We start from the raw sequence: 17563 nt of genomic DNA, 5'->3' as shown, positions 1-17563 counted from the left end.
AACGAAATTAAGTATCATTCTAGCGCTAGCATAGCCCTTTACAGAAACTAAAGTCTGGAATGTGTCAACACTGTAAGAGCATGTGAAAAAATGAGTTATTAGGAAAGATTTGGTGTAGTTTTACACTGTCCTTTAATAAAGTATGTTACAGAGCAGAGTCTCTGAGGCTCTTAACCCCGGTACAATTATGTCGTGATTAATAAAGAGACAGAGATGAGTCACTGAGGGTCCTACCCCGGGTATAGTTATGTCGTGATTAATAAAGAAACACAGACGAGTCACTGAGGGTCCTACCCCTGGTATAGCTATGTCGTGATTTATAAAGTATGAGACAGAGATGAGTCACTGAGGGTCCTAACCCCGGTATGATTATGTCATGATCAATAAAGTATGAGACACAGATGAGTCACTGAGGGTCCTAACCCTAGTATAGTTATGTCGTAATTAATAATGTATGAGAAAGAGAGACAAGTGTAAATGTAGAGTATTTGAGATGGTGCATAACCTGTTCATTTTTTTATTGGTATGAGACAGAAGATGAGTGATCGTTGCTCTAACCCTATGCAGGTTACGTACAGTATGTTGGAGGCTAGGACAGATATGAGTCATTTTGGGGTATATATATAGCGTACAAAACAGAATAACTCCGGAACATCAGCTGCCTTTGTCGTAGTCTGTAACAGTGGCCAATACCTGTACCAAATCATCGACTTCTAAAGCTAGGAAAAAAATGCCCACACTACATTATTATCTTAACGAATTTGAACTCGTTCCTCCCCATCAAGCTTCGTTAGAAACACACGTGCATAATTAAGTCACGAGTCCGCGGCCGCTACAAATTGCTGGAGCATGGTTTGGTTTTGGACCCGGATATCAAAATACATACTGATGGAGTTAGGATTAAGTTTACCATTGGAATTGGTGTGTGTTGGCATATGGTCAATGGGAGGTTGTCGAAGGTTAAACCTCTAGACTGGACTACTCTGGTTTGTTAGCTTGCTTACATAAATATTTGTATAAACAATTATTAACTCTACCGGTTTTTAATTATAAGCATTGTTACAACGACGCCGAGAAGGACGCATAATACTTACTGATCGCGATGATATAAAAAAATTGTGATATTTCTCGCATTCTGTTTGGTAAGTCGCTATAAACATAAGTAATGGTTTGTTAGATTGGATCGTGGACCGATAAATATATAAACCTATTATTACCCACACATTCATTTAAAACTTGGAAGGTTGGAAGACGCCACCTCGGCTCATACCACCCATGTAACAGAAGCAGCATCAGCAGCTAACACAGGTAGACCTGACGTAATGACACTGGCTGAGATCACGACCAGTGAAACACGGATTTTATTCTTGTAGTAATTACTGGCTGCCCTCAACAGAAGAGAGAGAAAAAACACAGTTTACAAACAGATCTCATTGTTCTGTGGCATTGCAGGCCGCGCAGCAACATGGCCCTATAATATGATATTAGTGAGTGATAAAATGTTATCAATAAAATTAGTACCGGACTGACGACAGATATTGCCGGGACACAGTGTCATACGTCGGCACGCGGGGGTTCCAAGCATCAATATAAGCGTGTGGAGCGCGCGCGACATCTATACTTGTCTCTGGAGCTGATCAACAGTCGATCGATGCGAGTTCGATATCGAAATCTATATACATATACCGTTGTCGCTGTGACAGCGACACAGGGACAAGAACAGTGAGACTTGTATCTCGTATCTCTGTCTTAGTGTGTGATAGGGCAAATGAATTAGAAAAGTCGTCTCTGTGATCGAGACACGAAAACTGTAACGATCGATGGTTGGAAAACACAGCGTTCATCTGTTAACTCTAAACCAGTGCGTTGACGACAAAGGAGCACACGAGACGTGTGTCATTACAATGATGGAGACGAGTGTAGAGGACAATGATGACAAGGGATTCACATCGTTTGATTGTCGGGCTTTGTTTACCTGCATCACGTGTTTTACACGCGCCTGACACTATTTCGGCATTCGTCGTAGTCAGTTCTAAATCAGTGGTTTTTGCAGCACATATATTTCATCGGTAGAGGAGAGTTTTTTTGTTTGTTTGGATTTTTTTGCCAACAACCTTTACCTTGTACAACCGCAAAAATGTGTGATTTTATGGAAAGCACGTGCGTTTGTTTATATTTGGTATAGTGCAATAGTGTGAGGATGACGAACCGGAAGGGATTTTTAGCTCAACAAAATACATTTTTGGATACCATAGCAACCCGGTTCGACGGTACACGTAAGTAAATTATTGTTTACTATTTCCTTTTGTCCTCTCGGAGTGTTTTTAAAGCAATGCAAGTCATCATGCTTTGTAAGTCAGTGAACATGAAACCGAAACATATCACGGTAAGTCTCGCCACATGTGAAGTGATCTATTACGCCTAAAGTGAACGCACGTGCGTTTTTATAAACTATGGTGCAAAGGCTTTTAGCCAGCACAAATACTCCTATACTATTGATTAAAAACGAAAATGATTCTATAGCAGATAATGAAAATTCTCATGATATCACGTGCGGTGTATAAATAGGAATGACAGAGATATGTATCTGACGTGCATCTATTTAGAATCTGACAACAGTTTGAAAATAGATTTTGATTGTTTTGTGTAAATAATTATCGTTTACCGAGAAAACGTGTATATGACTACTTCTACAATTCTGATTGGTTGTTCAGCGTTGTTGATAAGAAATCATTGTGAACCATCAACTATTTTTACACATTAAACAGAGCTGTGTTACCTTAACGTATCAGACATCAACACAGTGTTATCAAATCTTGAAACAGAAGACAATAAATCGGAACAAAGGCTACTTTACACCTACATCATTCACGTCTTCTCAAAATATATGGCTGCCTTGTGAGAATTTGTCATTTACGTAATAACATGATTTATCATTAACCACATAACAAAGGAAAAATGCGGTATTATGACCCTATTAATTTTCTGTATACACTGCACGCGGGATGCCCGTGTAATGAAAACGAAAGTGTTAGTAGATCTTAGGTTTTATTCGTTTATTTAGGGTACGAAAGTAACCCATCAAATATCAAAATACTGCAAACGCCTTACGATACGGCTTATTAGATGCTTCATGATCATTCAAATACAATGTCACTTGGCGAGAATTATAACGTATTTCTGCTGGAGACATTTTCCATTTTCGTTCTATTCCTCCAGACATTAAAGTATCGTGATTTCGCCTTATTATACACTGTTAGGTTATACATCAGTCCTCCCTTGCACGTGAGGCTCATCTAGTCCTGAGTTACATACAGCAGTCGCCACGGATATCACCAACACATACAATCTATATACACTTGTCATCTGTCAGCCTGGAAATAGCCTCAATAATTCAGATTTGGTCTCATGTTTGAAGTCTAGCTGTCGTTTTAGTCTTGAATAATTCCATTATTTGCAATATGTGTAATCTACCAGTGTAAGCTTGTATGCTACATATCAGTAAATATCGTTTGTCCACAGTATCATTTATTAAGGTCTTTATATTTTTAAAGCCTATACAATTCCATATACAACATGTGTGTATGTCATTACCTATATACTTTCGTATATCTAGCCATCCAGTGCATTACATATGATTAATGCAAATGACCAATTAAACGTAATTATAAGTAAAAAAATTCTATAAACGTAAACGTACACCGTGTTTACATTACATAGACGCTCTTGTTCCTCTTTACTGGAGTCAAACCCCATCCCCGTCATATCCCTACCCCATCCCCGCCCCATCTTTGTCCCTACGCCGCTGCATCCCCGACCCATCCCTGCCCATTGCCGCCCCATCCATACCCAATCCCTGCCCCATCCCCGCACCATCCCCGTCCCATCGCCGCCCCATCCCTGCCCTGCCCAAAGGCGCCCCATCCCCGCCCTACCCCTACCCCATCCCTGCTCCATCCCCGCCTCATCCCCGCCCCATCCCTGTCAATCGCCGCCCACTCCCTACCTCATCCCTGCCCCATCCCCGTCCCATCGCCCCCCCCCCCCCCCCCCATCCCTGCCCAAAGGCGCCCCATTCCCGCCATACCCCTGCCCCATCCCTGCCCCATCCCCGTCTCATCCCTGCCTCATTCCCCAAATTACTGTCACAATAGCTTTACACCATTCTATGTATGCTTTACACCATTCTATGTATGATATAGATGGCTGTTTCAATATAAATGTTCCTGTATGTAAAATACTAAATTAGTGATGCTTTCTATATGTACAGAGCATCATACTGTTTCATATTCCGGTATCTCCTTTACCAATGTCGAGAAACAAAATTCATATAAAGTAATTCTGTACGGATTAATGACGATTGAAAATCAGTGTCTAATTAGAATAAAACGAAGCAAGCGTCGGTCTACCAGGCTGACGGGAACACACATTACTCAGACATAATCCGCAAGTAACGACATTTCGGCGACAGTTAGATGTTTTAAGCCCTTTTCCACCAGAGACTCCATTTGGTTCTGCTGAAATTAGATTTTGCATTGGAAACCTTCGATATTGATATGCGATACCGTCACTCGCCTTGACAGAAAACCATACCTCATAGGAACACTGTTTCTGGCCTTCTGTCAAAATGACACATGGTATAAATTGACAAAAACTCTTTCTATGTCAGGCATTGAAATTTTTAGCGTTATGTAATGGAATAAAATTTGATATTAATTTTTTTTTTTTAAATCACGCAACTTTTAAGGCACCATTCCATATCGCCTCATGACATTAGTGACTAGAATAAACTGAGATACACTTCAAAAACAAAACAAGCTGCATTTCTGATCAACGGGATGTAATACCGAAGTATTTCAAAATGTTTCTTTTGTGTGATAAACTCCTAAACACGTGTTGGGACACACGACGGATCCTGTATATATTTCAGCATCTGTCTCACACCAAACTGTTGAGTGATAAACAATACGGTGTAGTCATTGTATATGACTTAGGCTAATTAAAGTACGCAATAAATACGTAACCTATCGGAGGATCAGTCAAACGCCACCTGTCGCTGCAAACTGTCTCCCGGTACGTGCCTGATGCATCAGTTTGATTAATTCCGGCGCTAGAAGTCAGAAATACATAATATTTAAATACATGTATAACGATTAGACCTGAAAAAGATAACGACATAGGTTTTAATGGGAAGTTTTAATGAACTTTTTCTATGTGATCACGTAGTAACTAGACAGACAGACAGACAGACAGACAGACAGACAGACAGACATTCTCTATTTCCTCTTATTACAAGAGAGTTTGTCAATCAATCAATACATAGATGTGTTACATTTCAATGTATACATATATATTTTCTCAATCAAACATCGAAGTGTGACCCCGTAGTAACTAGATATATAACCTTTTCTGTGTGACCCCGTAGTAACTAGATATATAACCTTTTCTGTGTGACCCCGTAGTAACTAGATATATAACCTTTTCTAAGTTACCCTGTAGTACATAAGTGCCAGAAAGTTCGATGATATAACAGCCAATTGTTGTATTTGATAATAGTTAATTTGTAACTTCAATTTCTTCTCCTTCATTTTCTTTCGATCGTTCTGCCAAGTTCAGCATAAATGGGAAATTATCTGACTTCTATAATTGGTTTATTGCTGTCTTGGTCGGCCAATACAGGGTCCTGTATCCGTTCTGATCCTGACAGTAACCTGTATATATAGTAACTCCGCTAAATCCTACTTCCATCGCGTTGTAATGAGGTTGCATATCAACGAATCTGCATTCAACCGTAGGGAGAGCTCACCATGTAATTAGCAAATGGTTCGTAACGAGCTTCTGTGTGTGCTTCAGCGAATGAGAAATGCGTGTATTTATGTGTAGTATGCTGTATAACATAATCGATTGACCAATTTTTGTTCTCGTAATTACAATCTTTAATACATATTGTTTCATGTCTCTAATTGATTCGTATTTGAATCACGTTTTGTCAGCTAGGTTTCTCTTTCATTAAGACTTGCTTTATTTCGTAATCATGTTTTCTTTGGAGGGGGTGGATGGAAGAATAGGTCTTAACAGTCATATTTAAATTTACCTGTGATCTTCGGAATCCGACAATATACCTCCGATACGAATTTTATCTGTTAAATATGCAGTGTACAACAATCCCATATATATATAATTTGTAGATTCTGTCCTGACGCGATTGTGTCTAATGGCTTTGGGTGGCATGAATATGGCCTTCCGTTTATTGTTTAAGAACACAGTAGCAGCTAATACAAAGAGACAACGCCTCGAAAATGATCCTGTAGACAGTTCACGAGACAATAAGCCCGGAAACACATAGCATTATACATATCGTACCGCCATGAATATGATGGATATTCAATAAATACGATTGTTTTAATATATTTTACATTTTTTTTAAATATTGTTCAATCCTGTTAAATGTAGGGCTAGTTCACGTATTTACACAAAACGTACATTTTCTGTACATGTTACAGACAGGTAGCGATAGCCTGATCGAAGGATCGAGCGGTGACAATATTCCGTCCAGATAAAATCAATGTTTAACCGGGGAGACACGTAGCGATAGCCTGATCGAAGGATCGAGCGGTGACAATATTCCGTCCAGATAAAGTCAATGTTTAACCGGGGAGACACGTAGCGATAGCCTGATCGAAGGATCGAGCGGAGACAATATTCCGTCCAGATAAAATCAATGTTTAACTGGGAATAGTTGTAAAGCAGCGTGGCAACATCAAGTCACTTCCATGCATAATTCACCAAGTTTCCCTACATATTTCTGGTGTGAGAGGTCAATAGACCATGACATGCATAATCGCATTGTTAGTGATAATTAGTGATCTGTGACATTGTAACAAACCTGGTTTATACAAGGAAATATAGGTTGTCCGTTGGAACTTCTAACCGGTCGATACAGTCCCTGGAATGTTTTCCGGAATCTAAAGAGAGATTCAACTATCGAACGGAAATTGTTGCAATTATCCATATATATCATGAATATAATATTAAAATTACCCCAGAAAAATCGAAATAAATAGGGTCACGTGATGATGACACGATATGTAAATGTATATACTTGTGGTCAGGTAATTAACTGTGACTAAGTTACAATGTACAGAAATGTGGTCTTAATGATACCATTTAGTAATAGACATTTGATTACCATTAATAAGATAACCTTTCCACTCTCCACACTTGCGGGACAATGATTGATCGATGAAGGATTGGACTAGCCAACTTTGATTATTCCTGGCTGATTTGTATTTCAAGACACTAAGCCAACGGATCGTTCTATACCGTCAAGTTTGTGTCCATGGGCAAGTCATTTTGATAACATGCGATGAGCCTTCCGTATTGTGTTAATAGAGATAACACCAGTTACTACAAAAGGAATTTTCTCAAAATGATACTCTATCATGCTTGTCCGTCCAAACAAAATTTTAACGTAAGTGTTATGTATGTTAAGGCTGCTCGGTCCGTCCTTCATGTTTTGGACAATTTCAGACTGCCGTTCAATCTGCTTTGTCGTCTTTTGGGTATTACATTAAAATACATATCATGACAGCATGAAAGATGGCGTGGTCATTTGTATATCAGTTCAATACATAAGTTAATCTCGCTGGTGATGTACTTATTGATGGCGAGTGCTTGGTCATAGATCTAAACAGTGTATCTGATTGCGACGATCACGCGCAGGACATTCACAGAACGGATATGGCGACCTGGGATTATCATAAGTGTATTGATTTTACGACAGAGTGCGACGATTGGTCAGATTACCAAACGTAAGGGAAAAACAAACATTTTAGTAATCATTGTTGGTAACCAATTTTCTATCACTGTTTAAAGTCAAAATTTAAAATTACTTCAAATATTTTTTTAGAATCAAACCATGCACCAAAACAAGAAATGATACACATACTTTATCTGTTGATAACTTGAAAACTGTTGATATTTTTTTTTACTTTTGTAACATGAGTGTAACTAAGTGTATGACATAGAAATAATCACGTACTATTTGTTGTAATGCTGTATCTACACAAATGATTGGATTGGCAATACCGGCGCCCTATTTTCTGATAATATAAACCATTATTTTTAGAATAACTTTAATAATTTCCAATGTCAGTGACATGATATCGGCACATTTAAGGTCAAAATTTCAAACCGAGACGATGTCATCTTTTTTTCCTGTTTCCATGTAATTTGATCATCTCGATTAATTCCGTCAAGGTTCAGATTATAACCCAGCCTTCACGAAGTAGACCTAGATGTTCCGACTGACCACGATGTATCACGAGAACGACCAGAAAGGATTTACCTCTTATCTTTAATATCGACATTAACGTACCTTATGAGTTTTATGTCCGTACGTTCGGAACGCCTCGTTTGTACTCACCTGTTAATAACAGACTATTCAGCAGGGAATCTGCTATTGACTCCAATTCAAACATTCATCCTTAAATGAGATACAGTCCATTGTTTATTGTAAAACATTGCAAGCTGCAAAAGTAAACACTAGTCTGTGAGGTTTAATGAATGGTTAATCTAGTTTGTTTTAAGTTCCACCCGCATGTTTGAGCTAAACATACAGTTTATCAATAATGTCCTTGGTTATTAACCCTAATGGAATGTCACATATCGTTGTAGGTGGAATGTATAGGCGTTTTAACAGTCAAATCATACCTCTATAGAAAATAACGTGTTTGATAAGGAATACCTTCCCTTATACGTGTTACAGCATTCACTATATCATTTAACAATTTGGATATTTGAGATAAAAGTTATCTGTCAAGAAAAGTGACTTGTCTGGTGTAACCTGTTATCTGACCAGAAATCTGAATTGTCTGGTATAATCTGTTATCTTACCGGGAAAGTTACTTGTTTGGACTAACCAGTCATACGATGAGAAAAATGAATTTTCCTTTCCAGCCAATCATATTTTGACAAAAAAATCATAGTTACAGAGATTTGTTTTAAAGTGGCAACGATCTTTAAGATATTATAACTGTACATTATGCATGACGTGATCATTATGACGGAAATGATTTGATTATCAAAATAATTGATATGCTAAATGTACATTCAAGAAGATTTAATTTTGGGAGAGATCGAATTATACATATTTTCAGTATTTTGATTAATTTGCTCTTTAGATCCATCAATGAAGTGCCATTAGGGTTGATGCCAGTTTCGAATTCAAAATTCCGACAGGAAACATTCTAATGCACTGGTGTCGTATTCCTGTTATACAGACAGGTTTCAATATAGATTCTATACTTTACTCGTCCGGAAAGAATCCACATGCTAATGTTCTATAAATCAAGCCAGGAATGGACATACCTACACTCCAAATTAATTATTCACCACTAATCCTATGATGAACCACAGACATTCATATTCCTACAAGTATTATCAGCTTTGTGAATCAAAAGCAATTTGACAACTCATTCTTCTTTTTTTTCTAAGTCAATGACATAAACATAGATGTCAGCTGTAGGATTCAGTGTGTTCTCCGTAACATTGCATGTATACAAGCTATTTTTGGAGTGAAATTGAAACGCAGTTGATGTTTACTGATAAATGTGGCTCTACACACATATATAATGCATATTTTGTCGAGTTCACGTATTAACAAAACAGATCGGCCAATAGATAAACCTATCATCATCATCATCATCATCATCATCATCATCATCATCATCATCATCAAGGGTGCCGTTTACAAAATTTCATTTTTAAACAACTTTACAATAAAACTCATCTTGGGTAAGCAACAGTGATGGTATATATTCAACAAGCTTTAAGCTTGTATACTCTTTCTTGTTGGCGCCCGATTGACGAGCAAAAACACCCCAAACAACGGCCTGACAGAAAGGCGAAGCCAGTTATATTACTGCAGCAAATTAAAACACTCCATACAACAGCCCGACAGTAGGGCGAAGCCAGTTAAATCACCGCAGCCAATTAAAAAACTCCATACAACGGCCCGACAGTAGGGCGAAGTCAGTTAGATCACCGCAGCCAATTAAAAAACTCCATACAACGGCCCGACAGTAGGGCGAAGATTTAGATTACGGCAGCCAATTAAAAATCTCCTTACAACAGCCCGACAGTAGGTCGAAGTCAGTTAGATCACCGCAGCCAATTAAAACATTCCATACAACAGCCCGACAGTAGGCGAAGTCAGTTCAATCACCGCAGCCAATTAAAACATTCCATACAACGGCCCGACAGTAGGGCGAAGTCAGTTAAATCACCGCAGCCAATTAAAACATTCCATACAACAGCCCGACAGTAGGGCGAAGTCAGTTAAATTACCGCAGCCAATTAAAACACTCCATACAACAGCCCGATGGACATTACAAATACTGACACAGTGCAATCTCTCGCGACCGTCGTTTGTTCGATATCAAACAGTTTTGAAGTCAGGTTTGGGTTCAAGTAAATGTGTGTTTGAAATCAGACAAAGACAACTGATCGATAAAAACGGTTTTATTTTACAATTCTGTTTGATGTGATTTGTTAACGGGACAAGGTTATAAAGGACAAAACAGTTTGAATACGATAACGCATAGTTTTGTGACAGTAAAGATATCAGTGTTGAAGTGCAGTAAGGGCGAATATCATTACAACTTATTTTAGACCTGTTTGATATTAAGACCTAGCAAACAGGCGAGCCTCTAATGGAAGGCAATTTTTTCTCTATTGAAACATTCAGATAAAAGAGACAGAGTTTTTTCCATATGTGTTATGTTTAAATGTAGGTCTCAATTGTATATGTTCGCTTGGTCGGGGTTTACAACTACGGTCATATGTCAGGATGTCAAGGGAGACACTTACAGCCGGGGTCGTACGTGGACCGGCGTTACTAGTGAGACACTTACAGGCATGGCCGTACGTGGACGGGTGTTACTAGTGAGACACTTACAGGCATGGTCGTACGTGGACGGGTGTGACTAGTGAGACACTTACATGCATGGTCGTACGTGGACCGGTGTTACTAGTGAGACACTTACAGGCATGGTCGTACGTGGACGGGTGTTACTAGTGAGACACTTACAGCCGGGGTCGTACGTGGACCGCTGTTACTAGTGAGACACTTACAGCCGGGGTCGTACGTGGACCGGTGTTACTAGTGAGACACTTACAGGCAGTGTCGCACGTGGACGGGTGTTACTAGTGAGACTCTTACAGGCATGGTCGTACGTGGACGGGTGTTGCTAGTGAGACACTTACAGGCATGGTCGTACGTGGACGGGTGTTGCTAGTGAGACACTTACAGCCGGGGTCGTACGTGGACCGCTGTTACTAGTGAGACACTTACAGGCATGGCCGTACGTGGACGGGTGTTACTAGTGAGACACTTACAGGCATGGTCGTACGTGGACGGGTGTTGCTAGTGAGACACTTACAGCCGGGGTCGTACGTGGACCGGTGTTACTAGTGAGACACTTACAGGCATGGTCGTACGTGGACGGGTGTTGCTAGTGAGACACTTACAGCCGGGGTCGTACGTGGACCGGTGTTACTAGTGAAACACTTACAGGCATGGTCGTACGTGGACGGGTGTTACTAGTGAGACACTTGCATGCATGGTCGTACGTGGACCGGTGTTACTAGTGAGACACTTACAGCCGGGGTCGTACGTGGACGGGTGTTACTAGTGAGACACTTACAGGCATGGCCGTATGTGGACCGGTGTTACTAGTGAGACACTTACAGCCGGGGTCGTACGTTGACTGGTGTTACTAGTGAGACACTTACAGCCGGGGTCGTACGTGGACCGGTGTTACTAGTGAGACACTTACAGGCAGTGTCGCACGTGGACGGGTGTTACTAGTGAGACTCTTACAGCCATGGTCGTACGTGGACGGGTGTTGCTAGTGAGACACTTACAGGCATGGTCGTACGTGGACGGGTGTTGCTAGTGAGACACTTACAGCCGGGGTCGTACGTGGACCGCTGTTACTAGTGAGACACTTACAGGCATGGCCGTACGTGGACGGGTGTTACTAGTGAGACACTTACAGGCATGGTCGTACGTGGACGGGTGTTGCTAGTGAGACACTTACAGCCGGGGTCGTACGTGGACCGGTGTTACTAGTGAGACACTTACAGGCATGGTCGTACGTGGACGGGTGTTGCTAGTGAGACACTTACAGCCGGGGTCGTACGTGGGCCGGTGTTACTAGTGAAACACTTACAGGCATGGTCGTACGTGGACGGGTGTTACTAGTGAGACACTTGCATGCATGGTCGTACGTGGACCGGTGTTACTAGTGAGACACTTACAGGCATGGTCGTACGTGGACGGGTGTTGCTAGTGAGACACTTACAGCCGGGGTCGTACGTGGACCGGTGTTACTAGTGAAACACTTACAGGCATGGTCGTACGTGGACGGGTGTTACTAGTGAGACACTTGCATGCATGGTCGTACGTGGACCGGTGTTACTAGTGAGACACTTACAGGCATGGCCGTACGTGGACCGGTGTTACTAGTGAGACACTTACAGCCGGGGTCGTACGTGGACCGGTGTTACTAGTGAGACACTTATAGGCAGTGTCGTACGTTGACTGGTGTTACTAGTGAGACACTTACAGCCGGGGTCGTACGTGGACCGGTGTTACTAGTGAGACACTTACAGGCAGTGTCTTACGTGGACGGGTGTTACTAGTGAGACACTTACAGGCAGGGTCGTACGTTGAAGGGTGTTACTATTGAGACATTTACAGCCGGGGTCGTACGCGGAGGGCCGTTACTAGTGAGATACCAACTGAAGACAATGCCTCTTACGACACACAGTGTTATACCGCAGGCGTGTTATACCTCCTTTCCGCACGTGCTTCATGCGTATAAGTAGTAACCCGTCACAGTATGTATTATATGTTACTTCAGTAGGTTAATTGATATGTTAATCTGTCTATACAATGACAGTCTTAAGAAACCTGTGGAAATGTGGAAGATTATAATTCCAATTTATCTTAGTGAGTTTCAACATCAAATGATAAATATCCTAGCGTAATTGCACCTGGCACTAGGCGGAAATTGACCTAATTATGACTGACATATAAAAAAAGACAATAGGCATTGTTTCAATGTCGAAAAGATAAAGCTGAAGCTGTCTCCTGTGTGGATCGTTGGATGTCATATGATGCGATACCTGATTAAATGAGTCATCGTTCAAGGTTAAAACATTACAACAGGACTTTCTGTAGCTTACATGGTGACCTTTGCCCTCTGTGTTGATATCTCCATAGTTACGTATTTAATAGGAGGGAGAGATGTCGCTGTGAGAGTTTGGCGTACATAAAACAAAGATGAGGTCAATTTCGCCCTTTTTCTGCACGTTATAATGAATTTGTATTTAAGTATTTTTGCACAAAGTGAATGTGTGTGTGTACAAATGTTGTTATCTGCGATTAAGTTAAACTGAGTAATTATATATTACAGCTTTCATCACACTCTCTGGCAGAAACTTTTGGTCCAGATAACTTATCAATTATTGCCGACATCATCAGAAAATGTTATGACGTGAACAAGGAATGAAGTTTGCAGCCCTTACGCCGCTTGATTTACAGCACACTTTTATCGTGGTGATTTACTATCAAAATAAATCATGTCCGCCGATGTTGCTGATTCCGGAAATATATTGACGCAATAAAAATGTTCATAGAAAACTTGATTAGGATTAAAAACATGTGATAATCGATTTTTTTTTCTTTTTAAAAAAAAATCCCGTATTCGCTGTTTATGATATTCTAATGATATTTTATAATAATCATGAAACACGGACAAGACACATTTGAGATCATAAACATCTCGATCATGCAATCAAACCCACGTTAGTGTTGTTTCACGATAGGTACATTGTATATACAAACCAACCACCATTCATTCACGGAGCCTAATAATAACCTGACGATGTTACGTCAGATCCTCAGTGGCTTTGTAAGTTCATTTCATGTACGTAGAAACTGCAGTTCAAAGCCTTAGCACAAAACTATATTTCTCCTTAATATAATAATTATGTAACCTTTTTGATGGTTCTTATCGCGCAATGCTATTTTGAACGCTAGTTAATTTATTTCTCAAGTATTACCAACCTACATCCAAATGAACGTAGTCATACCTTTCACGAGAGGAGGCCCGAAAATGACAGATAAGGCCAATATAAGGACATATTAATTGACATTGAATTGAACCGAATTTACCTGCTGTGAAGCTTAACACACCACTAACACGCAGGTGTCATGCAACCATGACCGGATCACTAAGCCGCAAATGTCATTCAACCGTGATCATATCACTAAGCTGCGAATGTCAGTAAACCGTGACCATACATGTTTAATACATATATTGTAACACTGTTAACAGGAAGGTAATGTATTATGAAGGACATAATCTACTGTAATATCTTTAGTATACAACCTGGAGCTATCGCAGAAATGTTACGGTGAAAAGTCGGGATACTCGCGTGGGGTGTGAAGTCACAGGGACGTGATCATTGTTATATTCATGGTCACCGGAAGTAAACACAGGACCTCGTAATTGTTAATTCATATTCACGTGAAGTGATTGTACAGTGTAAGATCACAGGGACTTGGGAATTTGTAACATTTACGGTAGAGAGGAAGTAAAAATATCTGTATTTCATGATTAATTTGGACCTGCCCTGATAGAAACAGAATTTAATATGTAAGTTAACAGGTATAATGGGAAAAGGTTGAGCGCAGAAAACAAACAAACAAACAAACAAACGAGAAAGAGATGATGGGATGGATAGGTTAATGATAAGGAATCCCAATTTAAACCGATCGCTATAATATCACAGAAAACATAATATTTTTAGAAATCCTACAAATAGATAAAAAAAATCTTACAGAAGTACGGTAGAGTAAAATATAGAGCTACTGTGTAATGAGACATCAGAAAGTTGTTATATATATGTGGAGGTTGATGACCAATCAAGACACCAGAACCTGTAAGGATTCCTACCAATCAGAGTAGTTTGCAATCTTGAGAAATATCACCGACGCACGTGTACCTGGCATGTATACCATTGTGCTTTAGTACCATGACGTGCAGCCTTCTAAATAATTTTCTATTAAGTATGTGGCATAGCTGAAAATTTGCGAGCTAGTGCTCAATGCAGCTTAGAATATTACATCTGCTTTACTAAGCTCACAACGTAAAAGATTTTTGCAATTACAGCGAAATTATATGATTTGTATCATGCAATTACTTGTCAAGTATTGTGAAATCGAAACTAAACGTCCAACTTAGCACGCGGCTGAACAGTTCTAATAGAACGCAGAAAAATGAGGTAATTAGCGAGGATCGATCGGCGGGATCTTTTGGGTAATATCGTTAACGCACTACATTGTTCACCTGAACTTTACTCCAAAGATGAAATGGTCTAATTAGAGAATATTTAACCTGACGATTTTCGTGTAGTGAATGGAAGACAGTGGGAAGACAGGGGGTGGTATTGAATCAAAATGTAGAGTTAAAAATAAACGTCATACATTATGTATCATTTAACGTGAGGCGTTTAGGAAGAGACGTTATGAAAGATACAACCAGAAAGGTCGTTATGAAAGAATGAATGGGAAAGAGACATGATGAGGACAATAAAAAAGAGATGCTGTGATGGAGACAACGAGAAAAAGACATCGTGGAATAGACAATGAGAAAGAGATATGATGAAAGAGACAATGAGAAAGAGATGTTATGAAAGAGACAACGAGAAGGAGATGTTATGAAAGAGACAACGAGAAAGAGATGTTATGAAAGAGACAACGAGAAAAAGATGTTATGAAAGAGACAATGAGAAAGAGATGTTATGAAAGAGACAACGAGAAAGAGATGTTATGAAAGAGACAACGAGAAGGAGATGTTATGAAAGAGACAACGAGAAAGAGATGTTATGAAAGAGACAACGAGAAAGAGATGTTATGAAAGAGACAATGAGAAAGAGATGTTATGAAAGAGACAACGAGAAAGAGATGTTATGAAAGAGACAACGAGAAAGAGATATTATGAAAGAGACAATGAGAAAGAGACGTTATGAAAGAGACAATGAGAAAAAGATGTTATGAAAGAGACAATGAGAAAGAGACGTTATGAAAGAGACAACCAAGACGAGACGTTGGGAAAGAGACAACCAGGATGAGACTTTATGACGGAGACATTATAACAAACAACGATGTGGGACTTTAAGATAGAAGACCGAGAAGGAAACAACGTGAAAGAGAATTAAGTGTGAGACATTGGGAGGTTGTCAGAAAAATGGCCTCATAAAAACGGATTTGACAGAGAAGTGAAAAATAACAGATATTACAGAAGAGACGTTAAAAAAGAACACTGAAAGGGGTGTCAAGTAAGACACGTCGTGAGAATTGTTGTTGTATAAGGCTTTATAAGAGAACATTTATAAACAGATGTAGTGAGAGAGGCGGTTAAAGCAAGATATTGTGAAAGATATTCAAACGATGAGGTATCCAGAAAAAACAACGTTTAAACGTTAAAATTTAAGACGCTTAGAGGAGACACTGCGAAAGGAGCGTTAAAATGAAACGTTGTGAAAGCAACATAGAAAGGTAGATATCGTAAGACATGAGTAAAGCTTACGACGTAATATATGAGAGGATGACAATCAAATACATTAATAGTAAGATGACGTGATGACCAGATGTTTAGATGAAATAAAGGAATCGACAAGCTTCGAGGAAAGATTGATGACTGTTGACATTAGCGATATGTAACAACGACTGGGAACGACTTACAAGAATTCTATATCTTATGATATAAACCGAATTATGTATCATATGATATAAACCGAAATATATATTTAATGATATAAACCGAATTATGTTTCTTATGATATAAACCGAAATATATATTTAATGATATAAACCGAATTATGTTTCTTATGATATAAACTGAATTATATATCATATGATATAAACTGAATTATATATCTAATGATATAAATCGAATTATATATCATATGATATTAACCGAATTATATATCTTATGATGTTAACCGAATTATATATCATATGATATAAACCGAATTATATATCTAATGATATAAACCGAATTATATATCTAATGATATAAACCGAATTATATATCATATGATATAAACCGAATTATGTATCTAATGATATAAACCGAATTATATATCTTATGATATAAACCGAAATATATATCTTATGATATAAACCGAATTATATATCTAATGATATAAACCGAATTATATATCTTATGATATAAACCGAATTATATATCTAATGATATAAACCGAATTATGTATCTTATGATATAAACCGAATTATGTATCTTATGATATAAACTGAATTATATATCTTATGATATTAACCGAATTATATATCATATGAAATAAACCGAATTATATATCTAATGATATAAACCGAATTATATATCTAATGATATAAACCGAATTATATATCTAATGATATAAACCGAATTATATATCATATGATATAAACCGAATTATGTATCTTATG

At 38.9% G+C, this 17563-nt stretch overlaps 1 protein-coding gene across 1 annotated transcript in view; it reads left to right on the top strand.

Annotated features, from left to right (window-relative positions):
* The first annotated feature begins 2200 nt into the window (after window positions 1-2200).
* LOC132549660 (potassium voltage-gated channel subfamily H member 8-like) overlaps window positions 2201-17563 on the top strand; it is a 109609-nt gene continuing 94246 nt past the window's right edge. Inside the window, exon 1 of the mRNA XM_060213613.1 lies at window positions 2201-2276. Coding sequence (XP_060069596.1) covers window positions 2201-2276 — 76 coding nt within the window. The remainder of the gene's footprint in view (window positions 2277-17563) is intronic.

Source organism: Ylistrum balloti, unplaced genomic scaffold (genome assembly GCF_031769215.1).
Source record: "Ylistrum balloti isolate Yb309-2 unplaced genomic scaffold, AGI_CSIRO_Ybal_v1 Utg370074, whole genome shotgun sequence".
Taxonomy (NCBI): domain Eukaryota; kingdom Metazoa; phylum Mollusca; class Bivalvia; order Pectinida; family Pectinidae; genus Ylistrum; species Ylistrum balloti.
This window is presented reverse-complemented; position numbering and strand designations above follow the sequence as displayed.